Source organism: Callithrix jacchus, chromosome 2 (genome assembly GCF_049354715.1).
Source record: "Callithrix jacchus isolate 240 chromosome 2, calJac240_pri, whole genome shotgun sequence".
Lineage (NCBI taxonomy): Eukaryota > Metazoa > Chordata > Mammalia > Primates > Cebidae > Callithrix > Callithrix jacchus.
This window is the reverse complement of record NC_133503.1, coordinates 195,404,634-195,432,162: the sequence shown is the minus strand read 5'-3', so window position 1 is coordinate 195,432,162 and position 27,529 is coordinate 195,404,634. Positions and strand designations below refer to the sequence as shown.

At 43.3% G+C, this 27,529-nt stretch overlaps 1 protein-coding gene across 3 annotated transcripts; it reads right to left on the bottom strand.

The window, feature by feature from the left end:
• Positions 1-1,504: 1,504 nt before the first annotated feature.
• On the bottom strand, positions 1,505-27,238 carry ATPSCKMT (ATP synthase c subunit lysine N-methyltransferase). Of its 3 annotated transcripts, none has more exons than XM_054252333.2 (5): positions 27,208-27,238; positions 17,264-17,553; positions 14,408-14,545; positions 13,153-13,203; positions 1,505-5,507 (listed from the first exon to the last, which is right to left on the bottom strand). In XM_054252333.2, the coding sequence occupies exons 1-5, from the start codon at positions 27,221-27,223 to the stop codon at positions 5,337-5,339; spliced, it is 666 nt and encodes a 221-aa protein (XP_054108308.1). In that variant the 5' UTR covers positions 27,224-27,238; the 3' UTR covers positions 1,505-5,336. The 3 variants fall into 3 exon arrangements, with proteins under 3 accessions (XP_054108308.1, XP_054108310.1, XP_054108309.1); XM_054252335.2 differs by having other exon boundaries at positions 1,508-5,507; positions 14,452-14,545; XM_054252334.2 differs by lacking the exon at positions 1,505-5,507 and adding an exon at positions 6,067-12,269.
• Between the last annotated feature and the right edge of the window lie 291 nt (positions 27,239-27,529).

Here is a 27,529-nt window from a genome sequence, read left to right as displayed (position 1 = left end):
ACCGTCTTAAATAGCGTGTTCAAAAATAAGGATGCTTGTTCCTCACGTAACTCTATTAGCAACAAAAGCCTTTCCCAAAGCTCCTAGCAGTCTTCCCTCAAAATCCATTCGTGGGAACCAGGTCACATGCCCACAGCCCACCCTAACACCCATGGCAAAGGGGAATGGAATTGTGTAATTGATAGGGCCCCTATTCCCTGAGCACAATGATCCTGACACCTGAAAATCGGAGGGCTCTGCTAGCAAGACAGAGGTGGGGGTAGGAGGCAGGCAGTATCTGCACACCTTCTTCCAGGCCCCTAGCATCCCTGCTCCAGGAGAGGTGAGCTGGGCCAGAGGCCTGCAGACGCCACTGCACAGCCAGGTGAGAACAGATCCATTGTGGTCCAGATGACCTCAGCATGTTAATGAAGGGCTGGTCACATATAGGGCCCCAAGGGTACTTCTTGTTCTTCTGTTTGTTGACTTAAGTAGACTCCTGAAGTATGCTCTGCAATAACTACAATGTTTTTCCCAGAATGTGCTCAGCCAGGGATAAGCTGAGAAATAAATGCAACAGCACAAGCTCGGAAGACTCCTGAACTTCAGAACACTTATTCTTCACAGCCAGGTCTTCCATACCTTTGGCCACTGGGGAAAGTGCTTTGGCAGGGGAAGGGAGTACAGCTGCATGGTTTAAATGCCGAAAATTTTGCCTTTTTTCTATTCTGTTGAGCTGTAACCTGTCACGGTGTATACTACCTCCCAGCAATGGTGAACGTAGTTTATCTGGAAGAAAGTCTCGTTTCGTAACTCTTTTAAACTTGATCTCACATGCACTTAATGGAGCTAAGCATCTGAGGGAGTCTGAACACCAGAACTGACCGAGGGCCTGAGGAGTCCACGTAAGACACCTGGGGAGCACAGGGTTACAATCCTGGGGGCCAAGCTTTTGGAGGAAGATGCATTCAGATGGGAGTTTGCTTAAGCCATCAGCCCAAGTGTTGACGGAAATCCTCATTTCTGTTTATCACAGGTACTGTTAGGCTACATCCCCCCTAAACTATAGTTCTTTTATTTTCAATTTCATTGAGTTAGCATTGGCCCCTGGTTCCCATCCGTGCGTGCATTTATAAATCCTACTGCCGACAGTGAACTTAGCAGCTCTCATTTTCTGATTTGTGTCATGTACAAATTTGATCAATGTCCTTAACCTAATAACTGATAAAATTCAAATCAGCCAGTTAGAGAAGCCACACTAACCTCTGCAGGAGAATCCCTATTGTACAGTTTACTTAACAAGCCACAATTTCAAAGAGCAATTAAATATCCTGCAGACTCCATGAATCACAACACTTCAATGAAACAGTCCACTTGAGGCTGCGAGACAAGCATCATCTAATTCTTGTGAAAATAATGGAGATACTCCAAAAATGCTAAGTTATTAGTAACTCTGCACATACCTTGATGCCTGTGTTAGTCCATTTTCATGCTGCTGATAAAAATGTACCTGAGACTGGGCAACTTACAAAAGAAAGAGGTTTAATTGGACTTACAGTTCCACATGGCTGGGGAAGCCTCACAATCATGGTGGAAGGCAAGGAGGTGCAAGTCACATCTTACATGGATGGCGGCAAGAAAAGAGAGAGCTTGTGCAGGAAACTCCGCCTTGTAATAACCATCAGATCTCATGAGACTTACTCATTATAATAGGAATAGCATGGGAAAGACCTGCCCCCATGATTCCATTACTTCCAACTGGGTCCCTCCCTCATCATATGAGAATTCAAGATGAGATCTGGGTGGGGACACAGCCAAACCACTCCAGCCCCTCCCAAACCTCATGTCCTCACATTTAAAAACCAATCATGCCTTCCCAACAGTCCCCCAAAGTCTTAACTCATTTCAGAATTAACTCAAAGGTCCACAGTCCAAAGTCTCATCCAAGACAATGCAAGCCCCTTCCACCTATGAGCCTGCAAAATCAAAAGCAAGTTAGTTACTTCCTAGATACAATGGGGGTACAGGAATTGGATAAATACAGCCATTCCAAATGGGAGACATTGGCCAAAATAAAGGGGCCACAGGCCCCATGCAAGTCCAAAATCCAGCAGGGCAGTCAACTCTTAAAACTCCAAAATGATCTCCTTTGACTCCATGTCTCATATCCCGGTCATGCTGATGCGAAAGTGGGTTCCCATGGTCTTGGGCAGCTCCACCCCTGTGACTTTGCAGGGTACACCCTGCCTCCTGGCTGCTTTCACCAGCTGGTGTTGAGTGTCAGTGGCTTTTCCAGGTGCACAGTGCAAGCTGTCAGTGGATCTACCATTCTGGGGTTGGCCCTCTTCTCACAGCTCTACTAGGTGGTGCCCCAGTTAGGGACTCTGTGTGGGGGCTCCGATCCCACATTTCCCTCCCACACTGCCCTACCAGAGGTTCTCCATGAGGATCCACCCCGAAACAAGATTTTGCCCGGGCCTCCAGGCATCTCCATACACCTTCTGAAATCTAGGCAAAGGTTCCTAAACCTAAATTCCTGACTTCTGTGCACCCACAGGGTCAATATCACGTGGAAGTTGCCAAGGCTTGGGGTTTCTACCCTCTGAAGCAACAGCCCGAGCTGTACCTTGTCCCCTGTTAGTCATGGCTGGAAACGGCTGGGATGCAGGATACCGAATCCCTAGACTACACACAGCACCGGGACCCTGGGCCTAGACCATGAAACCGTTTTCTCCTAGGCCTCCAGGCCTGTGATAGGAGGGGCTACCATGAAGACCTCTGACATGCCCTGGAGACATTTTCCCCATTGTCTTGGGGATAAACATTCAGCTCCTCCTTACTTATGCTAATTTATGCAGCCAGCTTCAATTTCCCCTCAGAAAATGTGTTTTTCTTTTCTTTGCAGCATTGTCAGGCTGCAAACTTTCTAAATTTTTATGCTCTGCTTCCCTCATAACACTGAGCCCCTTTAACAGCACCCGAGTCACCTTGGGAATGCTTTGCTGCTTAATTTCTTCGGCCAGATACCCTAAACCATCTTTCTCAGTTCAAAGTTCCACAAATCTCTAGGGCAGGGGCGAAATGTCACCAGTCTCTTTGCTAAAACATAACAAGAGTCACCTTTGCTTCAGTTCCCAACAAGTTTCGCATCTCCATCTGAGACCACCTCAGCCTGGACCTTATTGTCCATATCACTATCAGGCTTTTGGTCAAAACCATTCAACAAGCTTCAAGGAAGTTCCAAACTTTCCCACACTTTCCTGTCTTCTTCTGAGCCCTCAAACTGTTCCAACCTCTGCCTGTTATCCAGTTCCAAAGTTGCTTCCACATTTTGGGGTATCTTTTCAGCAACATAACACTCCTGGTACCATTTACTATATTAGTCCGTTTTCAAGCTACTGGTAAAAAGACTGGGCAATTTACAAAAGAAAAAGCTTTAACTGGACTTACAGTTCCACGTGGCTGGAACATCTTACATGGATGGTAGCAGGCAAAAAGAATTTGTGCAGGAAAACTCCCCCTTATAATAACCATCAGATCTCATGACACTTACTAACACAAGACAGCCCAAGAAAGACCTGCCTTTAAGATGCAATTACCTCCCACCAGGTCCTTCCCACAACACATGAGAATTCAAGATGAGATTTGGGTGGGAACACAGCCAAACCACACTAAGCCTCTATAAATCCACCAGGAACACTTCCAGAAATTGCTGAACACCTCCAAGGCTCCACGGAACCCTCCCCTACTCATATCTTCATGGCAAGGAGCTACCATGGATCCCCCTCTGAGTGTGCCCAGACCAATTACAGGACTAGCAACAATGGAAGGCGACTGAGAGGCGCAGAGCAAGAGGTGCCCTCCCACCAAAGCCCCCGCCACAGAAAGAACTCATTCGTCATAAGGAAACTGGAGCTAGTGTTAAAGGGATAGCTGGTAGCTGCCAAAAACCTGGCTGAAGTCCACAACATCCAGCCCCTCATCTCAGACTCACACAGGTGCTCTCTACACCATCACTGTTTATTTCTTTAAGAGAACTCCACACACACTAAGATTCACTTGCTTATCTCTTCGTCTCTCCTTTCCAGAATAGGAATTCAATGAGGTCAGGGGCTTTGTGTGTCTATTCACTGCTTCTTCCACACTAGATACCGAACACCTATTTGTTGAATGAATGAATGAATGTGTCCCCAGATGGTTCTCTTTAAATGAAAATTATCAAACCGACCATATTTTTATCAGTTTAAAGATGCAATCATCTTACTTCATTACATCTCCATTAAGACAGTTTGATACTTTGCTTACAGGTGTATGACTGGGAGTTCAATTCTTTTCTGTGATAAGCACAAATTATTCAAACTACCACTCAATATTCACTTTACAGATATAGGAAGCTTGTCTACTCATGTTCAAAGGTTTTCGTTAATTCCTCTTTTATCTAAATCAGTCAAGTCTCTTCTCCTAAATGAGAAATATTAAATAAGTGGCAGCTCTCAAGAAACAAAAAAGTGACTATCAGAAAAAGCTTCTGTGAATAAGCATTTTCTCAGTGTCTAAAATAACAAACGCCATTTATGAAGCAAAGACTAGGTGCCATGAGTTTCACAAACTGGTCCCCCATCCACTGTTATGTGTACCATTATCCCAGTGGCAGGGACACACAGGAAGCCAAGGCTCACAGGCAGTAAGTCACGGTTCGAGGGCCTCTTGCCTATGACAAAACAGGAATCTGAATTCAGGTCGGGCTTACATTTACACATACATGTATACAAATGTACATGTATACATCTTAGATGCACTAAAATACTGGAATCTGGGGGTGGAACAAATTATTTCTAATAAATGTTACAAAATGTAAACACCTCTCTGAATCCTTTAGACAATTAATTTTGAAGTACAAAAAGGAAAGAGATAAAACTTAAGTATGAACAAAGTCATAGGACACTGCAAACATTTGGTAATATACACTGTCTTTACAAATCATTTCCCTTATGGTGGCACGAAGCCATGTCGTTTATAATGTGAAGAGCTTTTGACATCTTTTCTACCCATAAGTATGACCATCACTTACTCAAATTTTCATGCATCCAGGAGCAGGAAAAGGCAGTAAATACATTTTTTAAGAAAAAAGAAGGCATCAAAAGCGGATTTTAAATCTACCTGTTTTCCTTCTGTTTGTTTTCTCCAAAAGCTATGGAAAGTAATAGTAATTTCTCATTCCAAACCAAAGACAACTGTGCTCCTTTGCTAAAAATACAGCTGTAAGTCTCTACCAGATCAGGAAGATGACCGACATTTCAGAAAAGCACTCTCAGTAAAGTTTATGCCTGAATGGCCGGCTGGAAGGGCATGGATGTTCAGGGCCTCGTTTCACGGCCTCTAAAAGTGCTCGCGTCATACGCCCACACCGTATCTATCCCTTCCCCCGTGACATGGTCCGGGGTCCAGTGTGGGAAAGGGAACCGGCAAGCAATGACTCTTGCATCATCCTCAAGTTCAAGTTCAAGTTTCTTCTCCAACTGCAGCATCTGTGGAGAGTAACAGCTGTTATTGTAGGGAGCAGTGAGTCTGAGTAAATGATCCCAAAAGGTTCTTCTGTATTTAAGAATCCCTGAAAATACCTGAGCAAAAATTGCTACCTGTGAAAAAAGAGCACTCTGGGACACACACACATGAACAAACAATCCGCTAAAATACAGAAGATACACTGGCAGCAGTTGTAAGAACATCTTCTAGTATTAATTATAAAATGTGCCATTTTTGGCAGATGTCTATCATAGATTTATAGTTTTCTGAATAAAATCAGAATGTGGCAGTAATTATATTAAGAAGCAGTTTTAAATAAGTTACGTCAACGCTTCAATTTACCTAGTCTTACATATTTAAGACATGATTTTTCCACTTTTTTTTAAAGAGATGGGGGTCTTGCTATGTTGGCCAGGCTGGTCTCAAACTCCTGGGCTCAAACAATCTGCTCATATCAGCCTCCCAGAGTGCTGTGATAACAGGCATGAGCCACGGCACCCAGCTACATTTTCCACATTTTTAGCGTCTCTGAAATCAGGACACATTACACAACTGACATTGTCTTAGAATTATAATTGGCAATTTTTTTCTGTTTCTCAATAGCAACAGTGCATTCTAAAATCAACATTTACAGTCAATGAAGTGTGGTATAGTTAGACCACAAAAAAAATACACAATTCTACCAACTGGAAATATCATGAAATATTTCATAATTTTTAAAAATGTATCCATAACATACTGATAATGAATTTCTTGATCGTATAACTCACATCACTGTTTTATCATTTTATTATCAATCTACTGATAGTTTTTATTATTTGCTAAAAGTATTGATATTTTAATTACATCAACAAATTAACAACTACTTAAAAATTGATCTGCAGATCCTAAAAATATATTACTACCTTTACCACCTTCACTTCCTAAAAATACTTTTTTTTCTACTTTCTTCTTTCAACTTGTTATTTGGGGATAATTTCAAACTTCCAGAAAAGTTGCAATAATAGAAAAAAGAACTCCTTTGAGACAAGGTCCATAGCCCAGGCTGGAGTGCACTGGTGCAATCCTGGCTCAATGCAACCTCTGCCTCCTGGATTCAAACCATCCTCCCACCTCAACCTCCTAATTTTGTAGAGATGGGGTTTTGCCATGTTGTCGGGGCTGGTCCCGAACTCATGAGTTCAAGCCATCTGCCCTCCTCAGCCTCTCCAAGTGTTGGGTTACAGGTGTGAACCACTGCACCTGGCCTATCGGTTTACCAATTTTCAACATTTTGTCACATTTGTTCTCTTCCTGTCTCTTTGAACATTTTTTCCCTAAACCATTGGAGAAAAGGTTGCATACGATACGCTCCTTTACCCCCTTCATACTTCAATGTGTATTTTCTAAGAAAAATATTTTCATACATAATCCCAGCACAGTTATATTCGGAAACTTTAACATTGTATTCCAATATAATAATTCCAGTCACACTGCAATTCTGTCATTGTTTCAGTAATGGTCTGTATAACATTTCCCAAGGGCAGGGTCCAGTCCAGAATCACTTTTGCATTTAGCCATAACATTTCTTTGGTCTCCTTAGATGGAAAACAGTTCCTCAATCTTTCTTTGGCTTCTGTGACAATAACATTCTTCAGTTACCGTATGGAGTGGCCCTGGCGTGGGTCCTCTGATGCATGCTCATGCATGGTGCAGCATGTGGTATTTGGCAACACTCCACCTGTGAGGCTGTAACTTACCAGGGCTCCGCAGACACGCAGGAAGCCCTTCTGCTCTTGATGATGATGGGATTAACCATGCAGTGAAGGTGGGATACGGTGTCTCCACTGTGCACTTGCTGTTTTTCCTTTTATAATGAGTAGTTTATACACATTCATGGAGAGATGCTTTGAGATGATGTAAACATCCTGCTACTCAACAGACAGCCCCCACACTTGAAGCAGCACTCATGGACAATTCTGGCCTGCATCGATCCGCTAATTCTGTCCTTTCTTCTACACGTACAGTCAGCACTCTACCACAAGGAAGGGCTTTCCCTTCACCCACTCTCCCTCTCTCTCTCCTTATCTACTGATCTGTTATAAGGACAAACACCTATATTCTTATTTCATTTGATGGGTTATAATCCATTACTGTCCTTGTGTATTCAAATGCTCAAACTGTCCTAATTTGGCCACTGGGAGGCTCCTGCCACTGGCTTCTCTGTCCTTTGGACATGCTGCCATCAAACACTGTGAGCACTTCCTTACATTCTGGCTCAACAAAATGTTCATGGCTTTTTATCTTCCCTTCCCCAGCCCTGATTCAGCCATTTCCTCAAAGATTCCTGGTTCCCCTTAGTGAGAGGTGATATTTAGAAACCAAGATCTAAGCAAAAATTACTCCTCTAAAAAGCAACAGGTTAAAGCAAGATGAAATTGATAAGCTTCTATGATGGTTTTATTCCTGACATGTATCTTATAAACGTGCTTAGAAAAATCTCTGCTACATGACCTATGGCTGGAATTAACCAAAATTCTAATGCTTCATTAGAATCAATGCCAAGATAACACAGAATAAATTCTATTAAGGATGGAGGGATTTCTATTCTTTAAACAGCCAGAATAGAATTTTTAAAAAAAGTTTTGTTCCTTGAGGGAAAAATTAAATAAGCAAAGAATGAAACAATATGCGTTTTTCCAAAATATCAGAGATTTCTTATGGTAATTTTGTTCATAAAAAGGATAATTGTAAACTTATTCATGATGCTATTATTCTTTTCTCTTTTACAGTTTCTTTTATTTCCAAATGATTGTCATATGCTAAGTCAAGATAAACCTAAAAATGAAAGGCACTATTTCCATCATAAGAAATTAACTGACTAAATTACACATAAATATGCAATAAATCTGGTGCTTGATATCATACACAAAGAGAAGCCGTGATGTGTCATGTCTGCCTAATGGAATTCAAAACTATTCATGCAATTATAGGTTCAAAGTGACATGAATTCATCCTATTCTAATTATGTCTTCGAAACTCTAAACACAGGTAGAAAACAGCTCAAATGAATAAGAAAACCCAGCCCTGCCACACATACCCCCCGCCTCCCAGGAAGCAGCTACACTGGGCTGCCAGGGCAACTCGCTCCTGGCACTTCCTCCTCCCCAGGTTCCCCTTCTCTGAGTCCCACTGGTTGCCCCTCATTTCCCAGACGTCTAATTCCAAGGTCCCTCATGCTCCCCAGGGAATCTCAGCTACTCCCAGGCTCCAACACACTCTATGCGCTGATGCCCGACAGACCTACATCTCCAGCCCACCCTCTGGCCTGAACCCCAGACTCCTTTTCACCCATCACTGCCAGCCTGACTTCATGCACACCCACACTTCACATGCCCATGCTGACTTTCCCAGCCAGCTCTGCCTGCACCTTCCCCAGCGTAGTTCAAGGCAATCCTGAGCGTGTGGCAGGACAGCCCAGTGGTTGAAGGTGCTAGACACAAGCTTCCACTTCCCAAGGCAACTCCAAACTTCCGGTAGCTAAGACCTACACCCTGGGGCTGCCCGTGACCCCTCCTTCGTCTCTCTCCCAGACATTAGAGCTGCCAGCTAATCCTGTGGATTCTGTCTTCAAATGCACACAGAATTTGACGCTTCTCACCAGCTATTCCACGGCCTGGACACCTACAAGAGCTTATAACCTGCCTCCCAGCTTATACCCACGCCCATCTCCACATGGCAGCCTGTGACCCTTCTCAAGCCCAGTCAGCCCTGCATTCCTCTCTGCTCACTCAAGGCTCCTGCCCTTCCAAGGGCTGGTGTCCTTCCCATCCTGCTTCCTCTCTGACCTCCCAACACACACTCATGTCACACCTGCCTGCTTGCCGCACTGTCCCCCACCCTGCCCAGGGCGCTCTTCTCTGCACGCACCCTCCCTACTGTCAAAGGTCACCTTTGCAGGGATCCTGTCCCTGCCCCATCCCGCCTTGCTTTGCTTTGCTCCACAGCACTTTTGATTCTGCTGTATGATGCATTGTCTACAGGTGTCTCACACAATATCTTCTCTCCCCACTAGCATATCAGCACCTGGGGCAGGGGTGTTTTCTCTGGTACTCACTGAAGTATTCCAAGTGATTAGAACAGGGCTTGCTATAGTGCCCACACTTGTCAAATTAACGAAGGAAGAAAGGAAGAAAAAGTGATTCAGCCATGAATGATTTTTCCTTACTACAACATAATGATAATATTTTTGTTCATTAATTCATAACAGCCAAGCATGGTGCTTCCCGCCTGTAATCCCAACACTTTGGGAGTCTGCAGCAGGAGGACTGCTTGAGCCCAGGAGTTTGAGACCAGCCTGGGCAACAGAGTGAGATTCTGCCTCTAGAAAAAATTAAACGATTAGCCAGATATGGTGGCACACACATGCCTGTATTCCCAGCTACCTGGGAGCCCAAGAGGCTGACGCTGCAGTGAGCCAAGATCACGTGCCGCTGCGCTGTAGCCTGGGCAACAGTGTGAGACTCTGTCTCAAAAAAAGAAAATAAATCATCACAGAATTTGTAACTAAAATTAAATTAGCCATTCTTCGAAGTTATGAAAGTAGATAGCATTCTGGGAAAAGTGAAAGTAACGGTGAAATTCTAAGTATTTACTTAGAATACATTCATTCATTCTGCAACTGTTTACCGAGTGATGCCTGTGCGAGTCCTGCAGTGCTGGAGGCCTGGTCCCTGCCTCTGAGCTGATGGTGTAGCGCACACAGCAAGCACTGTCAAAGACTTCAGGCCAAGAAATGCACAATAACACATCTAAGGACAGGGCAACAAGGTACTATATGAGTGCAAAGCGGGCCACTGGAGCTGTCCTCATCAGGCATCAAGGACTGCCGCACAGAGGAAAAGACAGCTGGCCCATGAGTGGTCAGTGCTATTCACCAGTGGAGTCCGGAGCCAAGGGGACCACAGTCAGAGGGAAGGACACAGCCCCAGGCTCTGGGAAGAGCAGCAATGGCAAGGTCCAGGGGGACAAGAGGACAGAGGGCTGGTGCAGACAGCTGAAGGCAGCATGGCCCATGGGAGGATGAAGGGGCACAGGGGTCACTGCACACCAGCCTGAGGGCCACACTGAGTGTTTGGGCCTTATCCTTAAAAACAGCAAGTCAGAGAAGGGTTTTACACAGAACAAGGTTGATCTGCTCTGCACTTTGAAAAGATGCTCTCAGTGCATAAGCTCGTGTTAAACGTGGATGTTTACCACCCCAGGGCTGGCTTGACCAGTTCCAAGTGGGATTCCTGCTCCTTTTCCATTAGATACACACTTGTGTGGAACTGCTAGGGCACCTCTGATGTTAAGCTACAACTGCACAGAGCTGTTAGGGATCATCAGTCTGGCATGAGAAGCAGGGGTTAGGGTTTACAGCCCCAAGGATTCCTGCTCTGGACCTCACCAAAGCTCCCTGGCTCTCTGAGTATCTCCCTGGGCATCAGCTGCCACAGGAATGCCTCATGGCATGCTGGCTTTGTGGAGTCACCCAGCCACGGCTGGCATGGTCAACTGGCACAGCACACTCTCCCTCCCCTCATGGCCTCCACTGAGACACAGCTTGATGAAGGCTGAAAGTGGAGCCCTCCACGCACAAAACTCAGCCTTCCAAACAAACAGAAGCCACTCTGGCCTCCGCACCCCTGACTGACCCACCAGCGTGGAATCTGCAAGCTGGCCACATCTCTGTTATTACAGGGAACATGGACACTTTGTGTCTTTCAGCTGCTCCCTTTTTCCTTGGGAATGGTGAAATGCTACACATTCCTTATTTCAGATTTCTCTCATACAGAAGAATGGACATTAATCGCTAAAGCGTTCATAAATAAGAAGACTCTGATTTCCCCTGACGGAACAGCTCCAAAAAGTGAATCAGCCTACTCCAAACAAGGTAAGAAGCACCCAGAACTGGCTCCACAGATCCTGGAGTGACGATGACTACCGAAGGCCACTGCTGCCCCCCGCTGGGACAAGTAATCCTGGTTTCATCAACCTGCCTTTCACACAGCATGGAATTTCCACTACATGCTAACTTTCTATTTTTATAAAGCACAGATTCAAATTAAAGTTACTTGTCTCCAAAAAGCAAACTATTCCATTTTAGAAGGAAAGCCCAAACATCACAGGTAGCAAATCACCATCTAAATTACATATCAATCTACGATCCCAATTAGTTTTCTAAAAATTACCAGGGAGGGAGCATCACACACTGGGGGCAGTTGGTGGGGGTAGGGGAAAGACAGAGGAGGGTGGGGAGGGAGGAGAGGAATCATGTGGGGAGAAATGCCAGATACAGTATGCACCTAAAGTTAAATAAATAAATTTTCAAAATAACCAGGGAGTGTGCCCATCTACCTCATTTCACTTCGGTAAGGAAAGATCGGATACCAAAGTTTGGTCTCAGTTTTAGGCCTAATGAGAATTATCAATGTACAGGATACTGTCACTTTCAAGAATATTTTATAAGGCCAGGCACAGCAGCTCACACCTGTAATCCTCGCACTTTGGGAGGCCAAAGCCAGCAAACTGCTGGAGGTCACGAGTTCAAGATCAGCCTGGCCAACGTGATGAAACCCCATCTCTACTAAAAATATAAAAATGAGCTGGGTATGGTAGCACATACCTATACTCCCAGCTACTCAGGAGGCTGAGGCAGGAGAACTGCTTGAACCCAGGACGTAGAGGTTGCAGAGAGCTGAGATCATGCCACTGCACTCTAGCCTCGGCAACAGAGCAAGACCCTGTCTCAAGAAAAAAAAAAATTTTTTTTTTACAAAAGCATTTCTAAATAATCTTTTAAAATTAAAGCATATGGCGTGGCAGTGAAGGTCTTAGTGGTAGAAATAAATTTATCAAGCACTGAAATGTCTTATACAAAAATTCGGGTATTAATAAAAAAACAAAATAAAAAAGTAAATTGCCTTTAAAAAAAATGAAAACCATATCAGCTATACTGCAGCATTTTAGCAAATATCCAATTCTGCCTATTTTATTATAGCTAAAATAACAGACTTTGAAAAGTGAAAAGGGATTTCTTTCCATGGTCTGTGCAGCCGCAATCACAGTAAAAGCTTCCCACCACGACCATCCTTTCAAGGGCTAAGGAGGGCCATTTCCAATACAATACTGCAGCATTTTCGCTTTTGACAGTTCATAACCAAAGTTCAATATGCCATTCTTTGACAAATCAGTAAACTGAGGTAAACTGAAACTACTCAATGCTCGTCCACCCAGAAAATTATCTTCCTGCCAAATGGGAGGAATGATCAATTCAGAGGGAACATCCCATTAACTTTCCCGAGCGATTTCAGCCAAGCGGAGGTGAGCCGCTGTGAAAACTGCACACTGCATTAGACGCTGGGACCTAATAAAGCAGTTTCCAAATTGGAATTTTTAAGGCACTGAGAATTTCATCTGAAGCCAAAGTTTAAAAATGTGACTGAATTTTGTATGATTAAGCTTCTAAGACTCTGATATTTTATTAACTCAATGAACTGAAATCCAGTGTTCCCTAAGACCTCCGGGAGGCCACGACCGCACACGGTGAGTGATGGCAGTGCGGCTGGAAGGGCCTCCAACATCCCCTAACTGGCCCAGACAGAGAGCAGGAAAGTGCGTACTCACCATCTGAGGCACGCCGAAAACAACAACGTTGGAGTACTGCGAAAGAGTGACCTAAACAGGGGGGAAGCGATCAGTAGATGAAGCGTTAAAAAAAAAAAAAAACAAACGTTAAGCTTAACTCGTTTCACAGAAATGGGTAGCAGTTTTCCATTGTACCAAACGGTGGGTTTTGACAAATTCCTAAAAAGGGTGGTCATCCTTAAGATTTCACAAGGAAAGAACACATTCATGCTTTCATTCATTGTACTTCAATCCATTGGTTTCCAAATGCTTCCCTTTAAGTCATCCCATCTCATCCTCATGGTGACTCCATGCAGGGCACGCCCCAGTGGTCATGTGTCAGACAGCTAACGACCCCACTGTGACCAGGTGGTGGCCAAGCCAGTGGCACCAGAGCCACACGCACCAGTCCACTCTACACCAAACCAGCTTCACCAGAACTCAAGAGACTTCACAACCATCCATCTGTTTTTTGTTGAATCATCCTGAAAATTCAAGTCCCCCTCCTCATCTCTAAAAAACTATGTAAAAAAAGTGCAATAAAATGCTCTCTAGTTGAAAAACTGGGGGGAAACGTGCTTTGCCAGTTAAAATTCTTATTGCCCAATAAAAGTCTTCTTTACTCTATAGAGAGATCGTTTATGCACATATGGTATAAGAAAACAATGCAAGCAAAACTCAAGTGAATCTTTGTAAGCTACTGATGACAATATTACAGTGGAAAATTCTTATTTAAGAAAAAGCATTTCATGGAACAATCCTAAAGCAAAATTACAGGGCATTTTTAGAGTACAGATAAATTTGAAAGTATCTTATACTTTATGAGGATAAGAAATAACCATGACAGCAGAATTCTCTAACACCCATCTCTGTATCTCTCTAAATATACAAACATACACACACACACGGGCACATGGGCACACAAACAGAAAGCCTAATATTTATCAATAATAATTTATAGGATTTCCAAATAAGATGAAAAATCTCATTATTTTGTAAGAAACAGAAATGATAACATTTTAATTTTATAAATAAATTCTTGGCATTCACAAGACCTATCATATAAAAATTTTACGCATCTCTCTAAAGTAGACTATTAGTAAAATTTACCAATTTTACACATTTCATTATGCCAGGATATTCATTTGGATTTTACTTCTTTCTCTTTTAATGTTTTTCAGTTTTCAGTCATACTAATTTTGAATAACACAATTTTCCATTGGATTTCTCTAGGGCTGTTCTCTGCCTTACATACCTTCCACAAATCCGAAATGTAAAATTTGGCAGAACCATGCACACCTTCTCGCCAAGCGCGGTATCTGGAGTACCAAACCAGCCATGGATTTAATTCATAACCAACTGCTGTGAACCCTTCCTTTGCAGCCGCTATGACCTGTGGAGAGAGGCAACATTTATTCAAAATAAGAAGAAAAAATGAACATACAAGGTCAAACAACATGTTTCCTATCGACAGTTTAAACATCCCATCAAAAAGTGCCTCCTCTGACTAAGACATCATTGAAAAATATGTCTCTAAAGTGATAAAGCTTTGTGGACAAGGTAATAGTCAACCCATGTAACTCAGTTTTCTTGATTGGCTAAAGATTTCACCTCAAGTATCAAAATAGACATTCAGGTTCACTTTGAACACCTCCATAATTGATCTAGGTGAGCCAATCCCAGGGGAGGTCGAACAAAACATTGCTGAAAATCCACTGCACCTCTCCATCAGTGGGCGAGCACAGCAGCAGGGAAATGAATGTGCCTGGGAAGATGGTTTTGTGAACAAGTAACTATACGCAATAAAAATAACCTGTCAATGAAAAATCTGCAATGAGTTACATATTTCCTTTGTAGCTAATGACTGTTCACTCAAAACTGGAAACAGGTAAAGGTAAAATGAAGTGAATCCACCTCCAGAGAGTGGGAGGGATGTGCGGCCATGCTGGGTTCGCTCTGTCCATTCTGTCCTGCCCCTATCTTTAAGGGAGCACCACTTGACTCAGCTATTCCACCTAAGGTAGTTCCCAAGTAACTACAATGCTGCAAGAAAACATTTTCTCAAAACCACGCAGATATTCTTCAAACACGTAAAGCATTCTAATAGGGATTGTAAAAGTTTCTCCTCGGTTTCTTGATATGGTTTGGCTCTGTGTCCCCATCCAAATCTCATCTTGAATTCCCACGTTGTGGGAGGGACCTGGTGGGAGGTAACTGAATAATAAGGGCAGGCCCTTCCCATGCTGTTCTCACGATAGTCAATAAGTCTCATGAGATCTGACGGTTTTATAAGGGGGAGTTTCCCTGCACACACTCTCTCCTTGCCTGCCGCCATCCATGTAAGACATGACTTGCTCCTCCTTGCCTTTCACCTTCCACCATGATTGGGAGGCCACCCCAGCTATGTGGAACTGTAACTCCAATCAACCTCTTTCTTTTGTAAACTGCTCAGTCTCAGTATCAGCAGCTTGAAAACAGACTAATACATTTCCTTTTTTTTTTTTTTTTTTTTTTGAGACAGAGTCTCACTCTGTCACCCAGGCTGGAATGCAGTGGCACAATCTCAGCTCACTGCAACCTCTACCTCCCGGGTTCAAGCAATTCTCCTGCCTCAGCCTCCTGAGTAGCTGGGATTACAGGCACACAATGCCCAGCTAATTTTTATATTTTTAGTATAGTCATGTATTTGTATTTTTAGTACAGCTCGACCAACATGCATTTTTCACCATGTTGGTTAAGCTCGAACTCCTGACCACATGATCCACCCACCTCGGCCTCCCAAAGTGCTGGGATTACAGGCTTCAGCCACCATACCTGGCCACTAATACATTTCTTAAAAACAAATAGTGGCTCCCAGAGGGTAAGGGGTGAAGGGGAATAGAAAGTTATTATTTAATTGGGACAGAATTTCAGTTTTGCAAGATGAAAAGTATTCTAGAGATGGGTGGCGGTGATGGTGGCACAGCAATGTGAATGTGCTTCATATGCTGAACCGTACACCTGCACATGGTTACAATGGTAAACCCTATGCTATGTGTATCTCAACACGATTTTAAAAGAAAACAAAAATCAAAATTTAAAAATCTTACTTTTTAACCTCATCTTCATTATTCCAGCTCAGAATCACAAAAATTACAGTCTCTATGTGTGTAGGAGCTAGTGAGAGGTGACAGAGCCCCACGGGCCTTCACACTAAATGCTTCCATAGGACCAGCCTTTTCCACTGCTGCTGGGACTTTCTGGCTCATCACTGGGATGAGGCTAAGGATGCTGCCACCCTGCCCACAGAGGAACCTGCTCTGAGACACCCACTTGCCTGTCAGTGGCCTTTTCTCTTTATTTATAGGGGCCCAACTGGGGTCAAGTGAGAGAAGGTCACTAAAAAAGTCTGATCTTTGGCTTAGCAAAGGTTACTCACTGGCTCTTCTTATTTTAACTCTACATCACCCCACAGGAATTATTACTTATACATGGATGAATACAAACAAATATAGACGCAAACAACTATGGGGGAAAATGTAAAAGACTGAAATGCTTTTTAACATGTTTCTTCTCATTATGCCACCTCCCCGCACTTAGGGAGGCTGAGGCGAGTGGATCACGAGGTCAACAGATCGAGACCATCCTGGTCAACATGGTGAAACCCCGTCTCTACTAAAAAAATATACAAAAATTTAGCTGGGCATGATGGCACGTGCCTGTAATCCCAGCTACTCAGGAGGCTGTGGCAGGAGAATTGCGTGAACCCAGGAGGCGGAGATTCCGGTGAGCCGAGATCGCGCCATTGCACTCCAGCCTGGGTAACAAGAGCAAAACTCCATCTCAAAAAAAAAAAAAAAAAAAAAACAGACAATTTGATCATTTTCAGTTAACTGTTCTTTTTCACCTGCCATGTCTACAGTGTACATCCTCCTTTAAGAACAAATTAAATCCGGGAAAAATGAATCCCAAACACACCGGTAGTTTAATAGTTTGGTCAAACAAACACAAAATGAAATGAGCACTCTTTCAAGCTGTCGGATTTAGAAAGCCTTTGGGTAAGCCTTAATAAATGTAAAGCAGAAATTTTAAGTTCTGGTTCCAAACCTTAAAATGTTTTAGCAGAACTCACAATGCGTCCATCGCCGCTACCGATGTCTACAAGGGATCCTCTTCTGCGTCGCAACATTTTCACAACATTTTCAATCTGCTTTGTAGTTGCAGGTACAAACGGCAAACAGACTTTTCGAAGGGCTGGCGTTATAAACGGTGTGGCTACAGCATACACAGCCACCAGGGTCCCGCCCACAAGCCCAGTGAGTAAGAACCCCCAGTTGCTTTTCTGCAAACTGTTGGCTTCAAAACTTGCAGGTAGACTATGTCTTGACTGGCTTTCTTCTTTAAGTGTTTCTAGGGGTACACCTAGATTGAAAGCAAGCAGAAAAGACACACACCGCACCAAATCTGAAATCCAAGATAGTATTTTTTTCTACAATTCTCATTGACAAATAAACTCATGCTTTTTAAAGGATAATTTAGCTGAATACAAGCTAAATGCCAAGCGTAGGATCCCACAATAAGATCGAAATACTATTAACGTATTTTGGAGAACATTATTCAACACTATAGAAAGACTAAAATCTTTTCTTTCCAACATATTGATTTTTTATGTGTCTAGGAGTCATCCTTAGAAAACAGTGCATTCAAACTTATCGGGTAATTTATTAATTTAATATCCATTAGTACAAATTTTAATCATGCACTATGTATTTTTATGTTCTGAACTAATAAAGCCTGAAAAATAAATAAGCATAAAGATGTCTAATTACTACCTGATTTCATGTAAAATTAAAGGATTCCACATCAAATTTGGAATGGCATCTATAATCTAGTTGCACTAATACAATTTTAAAGTAATAGAAGGCACAAAAGTCAGGTTTTACCAAGCATCTTAAATAAGTATGGTAATAAAGAGACTTTTAAAGCAGATCCAAAAAGAACAAAAAATCAGTTAATCATTTCAGTACTATCGTAAGTATAAAATAATGCAGACCCCAATCACTGATTAGAAAGAAATGAATGGTACCTTAAACATCCTCTTGAGATTTGCCCTTTAAAATGCATTTAAACGGGATCTCAAGGTTTAGAAATTAATACTGACTTGAAATTGATTTTGAAATTGATCAATGAGGAGCACAGTACAGGAGGTGAAAGCATGACTAGTCAAGTTAGGATCCCAGCTCTGCTACCTCACTAATGAGGTGACCCTGAATCCCTCGTCCTTGCTGAACCTCAGTTTTCTCATCTGTAAAGTGGAGGGGTCACAGGGTTATTGTGAGGATGAAATAAGTGGATGGAGGTAAAGCACTTAGAACAGAGTCGAGCAGCTATAAATTTCCTATAACTGCTGTAAAAATATGCCACAAAATTAGTGGCTTAAAGTAACACCATTTATTATCATACAGTTGTGGAGGTCAGGATGAAATGAGCTGGCAGGGCTGCCTTCCTTCTGGGGGCCCTCAGGCAGGTTTCCTTGTCTCTTGCCACTTCCAGAGGCTGCACACAGTCCTAGGCTCTTGACCCCACACCACTCAATTTCTGCTTCCGTCCTGACATCACCTTCTCTCACATGCCTGCCTCCCTCTTAATTTATAGGGACCCTTGTGGCAACAATGGGCCCACCTAAATAATCCAAAATAACTTCTCATCTCAAGATCATTGATTACACCTGTACAGGTACAGGAATTAGAAAGTGGACATTCCTGGAAGGGATGTTATTCTTCCCACCACATCCATTAACTGTGGCAATCTATTCTGGTGCAGTATAAATTTAAACCCAAGAAACTCCGAAAGCTGGCACACAGCAGCGGGTCACCCTCAGGGCAGCTGGCCAATCGCCAGCATACCCACTCAGCGCGGCTTTGTTCTTGATTCCTGAAGCCCCTTAAATGAGTTGTAAAACTGATTTCATGGTAGAAAACCAACCGGGTCAGGGTGCGGTGGGAGGAAGAATGCTACCAGTACCAGTACCAGTGCTAGTGATGGTGGTAAACAAAATGAACTTCACGAAGTTGATGGCATTCAACAGAAAGCAAAAGCTTTAGTAATCTCAGTTCTAATTTTAGCATTTTACAGAGGAACTTAGAGGCATAACTTGGAGATACTCGGTTCCAGACCACTGCAATAAAGTGAGAACTGCAGTAAAGCAAGCTGCACAAATACCGTTGGTTTCCCGCTGTTAATAAAAGTTACGTTTACGCTATGCTGGAGTCTATTAAGTGTGCAGTGGCACTGCTTAAAAAACAATGTACATACCTTAATTTTAAAATGCTTTCTTGCTTGACATTTTGGTCTGATTTATCTTCAAAAATATTTTTTTAATTTTTAAAAAACAGTTTATTGCTAAGAAATGCTAATAATCAGGTGAGCCTTCAGTGAGTCATAATCTTTTCACTGGCATAGGATCTGGCCTTGAGGTTAATGGCCGCTCACTGATCAGGGTGGTGGTTGCCGAAGGTTGGAGTTGTTGTGGCAATTTTTAAAAACAGGACAACGATGAAGTTTGCCACGATAAGAGTCTTCCCTTCGTTAAAGGTTGCTCTGCAGCATGTGACGCTGTTTGACAGCATTTTACCCACAGTAGAACTTCTTTCAAATTTGGAGTCAGTCTTCCCAAACTCTGCCACTAATTTATCAACTGAGTTTATAAAATATTCAAAATTCTTGGCCAGGCACAGTGGCTCATACCTGTACTCTCAGCACCTTGGGAGGCGAAGTGGGCAATCATGAAGTCAGGAGTTTGAGACCAGCCTGACCAATATAGTGAAACCCTGTCTCTACTAAAAATACAAAAAATTAGCCAGGTACGGGGTACACACCTGTAATCTCAGCTACTCAGGAGGCTGAGGCAGGAGAATTGCTTGAACCCGGGAGGCAGAGGTTGCAGCGAGCCAAGATCACACCACTGCACTCCAGCCTGGGCGACAAAGTAAGACTTCATCTCAAAAAAAAAAAAATTATAAGTTCTTTGTCATCATTTCAACAATGTCTACAGCATCCTCACCAGTGTAGATTCCATCTCAGGAAACAACTTCCCTTGCTCATCCATAAAAAGCAACTCCTCATCCACTGACATTTTACCACGGGTTGCAGCAATTCAGTCTCATCTCCGGGCTCCACTTCTCATTGTCTTGCTATTTTGACCACATCTGCAGTTACTTCCTCCACTTAAGTCTCAAAGTCATCCATGAGGGTTGAAATCAACTTCTTCCAAACTCCTATTAACATTGCTTCTTTGACCTCCTCTCAAAAATCATTAATGTTATAAATAGCATCTAGAATGGTGAATCCTTTCCTTAAGGTTTTTAATTGACTTTGCCCAAATCCATCGGTGTAATCACTATCTATGGCACCTCTACCCTCATGAAATGTACTTCTTAAATAACAAGACTAAAAGTCAAAGTTACCCCTTGATCCTTGGGCTACAAAATGAATGCTATGTTGACAGCATTCACGTCGTTGTACACCTCCACCAGAGCTCTTGAGTAGTAACTAGATGCATTATCAATGAGCAGTCATATTTTGAAAGGAATCGTTTTTCTGATCAGTAGGTCTCAACAGTAGGCTTAAAATATTCAATAAATCATGCTGTAAAGGGAGGTGCTGTCATCCAGGCTTTGTTCCATTTACAGAGCACGGCAGGGTAGATTTAGCATCATTCTTAAGGGCTCTATGATTTTCAGAATGGCCAATGAGCATTGGCTTCAACTTAAAGTCACCAGCTACACTGGCCCCTAACAAAAGAGCTTATTCTTTGAAGTTTTGAAACCAGGAATTACTTTCTCTCTAGCTTCCAAAAGAAGGCTGTTTCATCTATATTGGAAATCTGTTTAGTGTAGTAACCTTCATCAACAAGCTTAGCTAGATCTTCTGGATAAGTCGCTGCAGCTTCTCCATCAGCACTTGCTGCTTCACTTTGCACTTTCATGTTCTGGAGATGGCTTCTTTCCTTAAACTTAACGAACCTACCTCTGCTAGCTTCAAACTATTCTTCTGCACCTTCCTCACTTCTCTCAGTCTTCAAAGAACTGAAGAGAGTTAGGGCCTTGCTCTGGATTAGGCTTCGGCTTAAGGATATGTTGTGGCCAGTTTTATTTTCTAGCCAGACCACTCAAACTTTCTCCATATCAGCAATAAGGCTTTTTCACTTTCTTATCATTTGTGTGTTCACTGGAGTAGCACTTTTAACCTCCGTCGAGAACATTTTCTTTGCATTCACAACTTAGCTAAGTGATGCAAAAAGCTTAATTTTCAGCCTATCTCAGTTTTCCACATGGCTTCCTCAATAAGCCTAATAATTTCTAGGTTTCTTCTTTAAAGTGGGAGAAGTGTGGCTCATTCACTTGAACACTTACAGGCCATTGTAGGGTTATTAATCAGCCTAATTTCAATACTGTTGTGTCTCAGGAACTAGGAAGGCCCAAGGAGACGGAGGGCAATGGAGGAATGGCCAGTGCAGCAGTAAGAACACACCACATTTACCGTTTAAGTTCACTCTTATTTGGGCATGGCTTGTGGAGCCCAAAAACACTTGGAATAGAAACATCAAAAATCCCTGATCATAGATCACCATTACAGATATAAAAATAGTGGAAAAGTCTGAAATACTGCAAGAATGCCAGGCACAGTGGCTAACACCTGTAATCCCAGCACTTCGGGAGGCCAAGGCGGGTGGATCACGTGAGTTTGAGAGTTCGAGACCAGCCTTACCAACATGGAGACACACCATCTCTACTACAAATACAAAAATTAGCCAGGCATGGTGGTACACGCCTGTAATCCCAGCTACTCGGGAGGCTGAGGCAAGAGAATCGCTTGGACCCAGGAGGCAGAGGTTGTGGTGAGCTGAGATCGTGCCACTGCACTGCAGCCTGGGCAACAAGAGCAAAACTCCATCTCAAAAAAAAAAAAAAAGAAATATTTTGAGAATTACCAAAATGTGACACACAGACAAAAAGTGAACACGATGCTGTTGAAAAAATGGTGCTAATAGACTTGCTCTGTGTAGGGATACCATAAACCTTCAATTTGTAAAATGCACATGACTGAGTGAGGAATGGTGGTTCACACCTGTAATCTCAGCTACTCAGGAGGCTGAGGCCAGAAGATCGCTTGAGCCCAGAAATTTGAGACCAGCCTGAGCAATAATAGCAAAATCCTATCTCTAATAACAACAAGAACAAAAAAGTGCACTCTCTGCAAAGTGCAATAAAACAAGGTATGCCTCTGCTTGCTATGGTGGTCGTCACGCATTTGGTTATTTAAAAAAAGTTGGCCAGGCACAGTGGCTCATGCCTGTAATCCCAGCACTTTGGAAGGCCGAGGCAGGAGGATTGCTTGAGGCCAGGAGTTCAAGCCTGGGCAACACAGCAAAACCCCATCTCTACAAAAAATAAATTAGCCACGTGTGGTAGCATGCACTTGTAGTTCCAGCTCTTTGGGAGGCTGAAGCAAAAGGATCACTTGGCCTCAGGAGGCTGAGGCTGCAGTGAGCCATGATCATACCAGTACGTTCCAGCATGTACAACTCAGCAATACCCTGGTATCAAAAAAAAAGTCAAGTCAAGGCTCATTTGTCATGCCCTCTCTAAAAAATTATCCTGTGGACATTCCAGTTGTACAGTACAGCGGTTAAGAGGATTTGCGTCACACAGTTCTGGAGACTCAGAACTTAATTAGTTGTTTAATACAAGGTAAGTTGTTACTAAGGCATGGTTTTCTCCTCGGTAAGATTGAGAAATAATTTGTTTAAACACAATTCAAAATTGGCCAGGCATGGTGGCTGAAGCATGTAATACAAGCACTTTGGGAGGCTGAGGCTGGTGGATCACCTGAGCTCAGGAGTTCAAGACCAACCTGGGAAACACAGCAAAACCTCATCTTTACCAGAAATGCAAAAAGTTAGCCAGGCCTGGTAAGGCGCACCTGTGGTCCCTGCTGCTTGGGAGGCTGAGCTGGGAGGACTGCTTGAGCCTGGGAGGTGGAGGTTGCAGTGAGCCAAGATCACACCACTGCACTCCAACCTGGGTGACAGAGTGAGACCTTCTCTCAAAAAAAAAGATTTTGTAATAATACTAAGATTATTGGAACATAAGATTCTTGGAAGAGGTAAATAACGTATACAAAGCATTTAGCACAAGCCTGAGAGACTAAGTAATGACTTCATTGCTATTATTATTCTCAATACTATGATTTGCAGGGAGGAGCTCAATTTTTAACAGCTTTGAGATACAATTCATATGCATATAATTTGTCCAGATAAAGTATACAATTTAATGTTTTTTTTAATATTCAGAGATATGCAACCATCACTACGGTCAATTTTTGAAAATTGTCATTACCTCAATAGGAAACCCCTTATCCTTTAGCTATCACCGCCCCCACCCACCCCCTAGGCCCCAGCCCTAAGCAACCACTAATCTATATTTTGTCTCAAGAATCCCCTATTCTGGGGCCAGGCACAGTGGCTCATGCCTGTAATCCCAGTACTTTGGGAGGCCGAGGTGGGCAAATCACTTGAGGTCAGGAGTTTGAGACCAGCCTGGCCAATATTCTGAAACTGTCTCACCTAAAAATACCAAAAGAAATTAGCCAGACACGGTGGTGCACACGTGTAGTCCCAACTACTTGGGAGGCTGAGGCAAGAGAATCGCTTGGACCGAGGAGGCAGAGGTTGCAGTGAACCAAGGAGCCAAGACCACACCACTGCACTCTAGCCTGGGTGTCAGAACAAGACTCTGTCTCAAAAAAAAAAAAAAAAGAATCCCCTATTCTAGACTTAGAGGAATGGAATTGTATAGTGTGTGGTCTTCTGTAACTGACTTTTTTTACTTAGCATATCTTCAAGATTCATCCATGTTGCAACTTGTATCAGTTCTTTATTTCTTTTTATGGCTTAATAATACTCCATTGTATGGATATGCCATATTCAGCTTATGCATTTGTTCACCAAGTTTATTAAACAAACACAAGTCAGATGACCCAGATTTAATTTCACCTGTGTAGATATGGCCCTTTCAATTCAACCAGCAACAGATATAATAAAGAGTTCCTGGTCTTCACAGCCTCCCATCTAGACCAATAAGGGGTGGGGTACAGGAGAGGCAGGCACAAGGCAGGTTGTGAAAAATGTTATAACACAAACAAAACACCACAGGCTTATGGGAGGTGGAGGAAAGACTGATTCCAACAATGGGACCAGACCAGTTAAGGTGTTTGGCAGAGAGAATATTTGAGTTGGAGCCAAAAGCAGCAAGCCTTGGAACCAAGGTGTGGAATGCAGGGAAAGCCTTTCTTGAGCACGAAGTAGGAGATAAACAGGAAGGCAGGCCTCTGAATGCCAGGCTGAACGTGCATTTTATTCTAGGTGCACTGTGATGAAACTTTTTGAGCAAAGTCACTATAATACTTGTGTTTTTAAGAAAGGGAACATCATGAGCAATGAGTCCCTTAATTAAATCATTCTATTTTCTGTCTCAAGTTTTTACCCCTGCAAATCTTTCAACATCATGTCACAAACATTTGCATGGGGACATCAAGATCCATAACCATTGCCAGAGCTTTGGAAGAAGTTACAATGTACATCCAATATATGACTACACTGCTAGTTCCATTCAGCAGAAACACTTGATTCTTTTGTGAGAGCGGGTCTCACTCTGTCATCCAGGCTGAAGTGCAGTAGCACAATCACAGCTCACCACAGCCTTGACCTCTGAGGCTCAAGCAATCCTCCCACCTCAGCCGCCCAAGTAGCTGGTACCATAGGCACAGGCCACCACATCCAGCTAATTTATTTATTTATTTTTATAGAGACAGAGTCTTCCTATGTTGCCCAGGCTGGTCTCAAACACCTGGGCTCAAGCAATCCTCTCACCCCAGACTCCCAAAGTGCCTCCAGGCCAGATCCTGTACTGATTTTCATCAGTGAAAATCAGGCCCTGAATAATCAAAACTAAAATCAAGACTGTTTCTACAAATCTTTCTAACAGAACATGTTCAGACTGCCAGACTATTCAATAAAAATAAACGGCAAGAACTTTCCATCAGGTGTTCTTTGGAACAAGGAGTCCTTCTATTGAAGAACAGCTGCAGTGGCCACTGGCTATTTTTATTGAGCACTTACGAGGAGTCTACCCTGGAAAGTCAAACACAGGATGGGGTGAACTTCTACAGTATCCAGACCCTGCTTGGTTACTGACTTCCAATATTGGCTGAAAACTTCAATGTTCAGTAGCAGTTTTGGATCAGCTGAAGGTAGAGGCAGTGACAAATGTATAAGGTACCCAGGGTTCTTATCCAAATTCAAGCCAAAAGAAAAAGGCCAGGAAGAGGGAAGGAGCCTGTCTGGAAGGTAACATGTAACCAGCCACATGTTTAAAGCGGGGCTTATGCTGGAATATCACAACTCTGAAGGACTGCTCATTGTGCACTTGTATATGCAGACCAGTTTAATACCTACAGCATAAATAAACCACATAGAAGATGCCAGGAGACACTTCCCATTTTTCACAACAATTGATTGAGCCAAATGAATTGCAGAAGTCACCGTTTTTAATGAGGAAACACTGACCTGGCAAAGCTAAAGTGAAATAAGACCTGACTTCAAAATCTACAATGTCCTTGAAGTGTTATTTTACGTCCAGAGTGTAAGTATGCCAAAAGCATTAAGAGGTTAACTGATCACCAACCATCCCATAACAAAGTCGGTCCCTCCTGTTTTGTTTTAGAGACAGAATCTCCTGCCACCCAGCATGGAGTGCAGTGGTGCGCTTATAGTTCACTGTAAACTGAACTCCTGGCCTCCAATCATCCTCCTGACTCAGTCCCCAGGGAAGGTGGGACCACAGGCGCCAAGTCAGATCTTGACTTTCAGGCCAGGGTCAAATGTTATAGTGCATGTATCCATTTCAACATTTATTGAGTACCTAATAAAGTCTGAGAAAAAAACAACTTTATTAGTTAAGTTCCTGTCCTGCGGCAGTAGGGGAGAAGCCAGGCCGGAACCCCTCAACAAATGAATCCAAACCTATAAAATATTAGGTCATGATCTTGGCAGGGCCTGGGAGGGAGGCAGCATAGGAGATTTAGAGGACATCTTTGCTGTTGCCAAGATCTTTCTGAAGCAGCACAATATAGGGCTTAAGAGTGGGACCCGTCCGGCACCGCAGTGGCTCACGCCTGAATCCCAGCACTTTGGGAGACCTAGATGGGCACATCACTTGAGGTCAGGAGTTCGAGACCAGCCTAGCCATTATGGTGAAACCCTATTCTATTAAAAATACTAAAGTTAGGGGGCGTGGTGGCCTGTGCTTGTAGTCCCAGCTGCTTGGGAGACTGAGGTACGAGAATCGCTTGAACCCGGGAGGCAGAGGCTGCAGTGTGCCGAAATTACGCCACTGCACTCCAGTCTGGGCTACAGTCTTGTCTCAAAAAAAAAAAAAAAAAAAAGGCGTGGGACCCACTGCATCAAGCTGTGCAACTCTGTCTCTTACTAGCTGTATAACCGTGGCAACTTACTGGACCATTTGTGCAAAATGTGAATTTAATAAACACTTAAACACAGCTTGCTGAGAGCCAGACACCGTTCTCCCTGAAACTGACAGCAGCCCTGGAAGGCAGGCACTACCTTTACCACCGTCACTTTGCAGAGAGCTTAAGAAATTTCCCCAAAGTCACAGCTATGAAGAGCGGCAGAGCTGTGATTCCAATGCATCAGTGTGCCTCCACTATCCCTATTCCTTATGGTCATGCAAACGGCTGCGTCGCTTGCCCCAAGAAGCCGACAACAGTCCCTGGCAAAGATAAACTAGCACCGGGAAACGCGCCCGCCGCCCACGATCGCCGGAACCGGCGCGGGCACGGCGCGGCGGCCAGGTGCTCTGGGCACCGAACGCCAGGCTGGAGAGCAGGACAGCCGCTCGCACCTGGCCACCGGCTCGACTGTAGAGACCTCAAACCGCAGCCCACCCGCATCCCTCCCCACGGCCGCAGGAGCGCGCCATGCCGTTCCGGCCTCACCTCCTTCTCCCTCCATCGCGAGATTTCCAACAAGGTTTTTTTTTTTTTTTTTTTTTTTTTTTTTTTTTTTAATACGGAAGTGGGTCCTACCATCTTCTCGCAGCCGGAATGGGAAGAAATGAGGAAATAACTCTTTAAGTCAATGAATTCCTCGTTGGAACCCACTATCGAGAAATTCTCATTGGTACAGTTTTAAGAAATGACAAATTTAATCTGCTCTTGATTTTTGTGTCCTAAGATTTCCAGTAAGTGTCTTCAAACCTCCCCCCACGGCTTTCTGGCTAATAGAAGTTCCCGAAGGCCGCCGATTCCAGAAGATACT

Excerpts from the sequence above, each read along its gene's own strand:
- ATPSCKMT (XM_054252333.2), bottom strand. Across the intron at positions 14,546-17,263 it reads GTAGCGGCGATGGACGCATT|GTCATAGCGGCTGCAAAGGA; the intron begins GTGAGTTCTGCT and ends CTCTCTCCACAG. Across the intron at positions 5,508-13,152 it reads TTTTCGGCGTGCCTCAGATG|ATGCTGCAGTTGGAGAAGAA; the intron begins GTGAGTACGCAC and ends TACTCTCCACAG.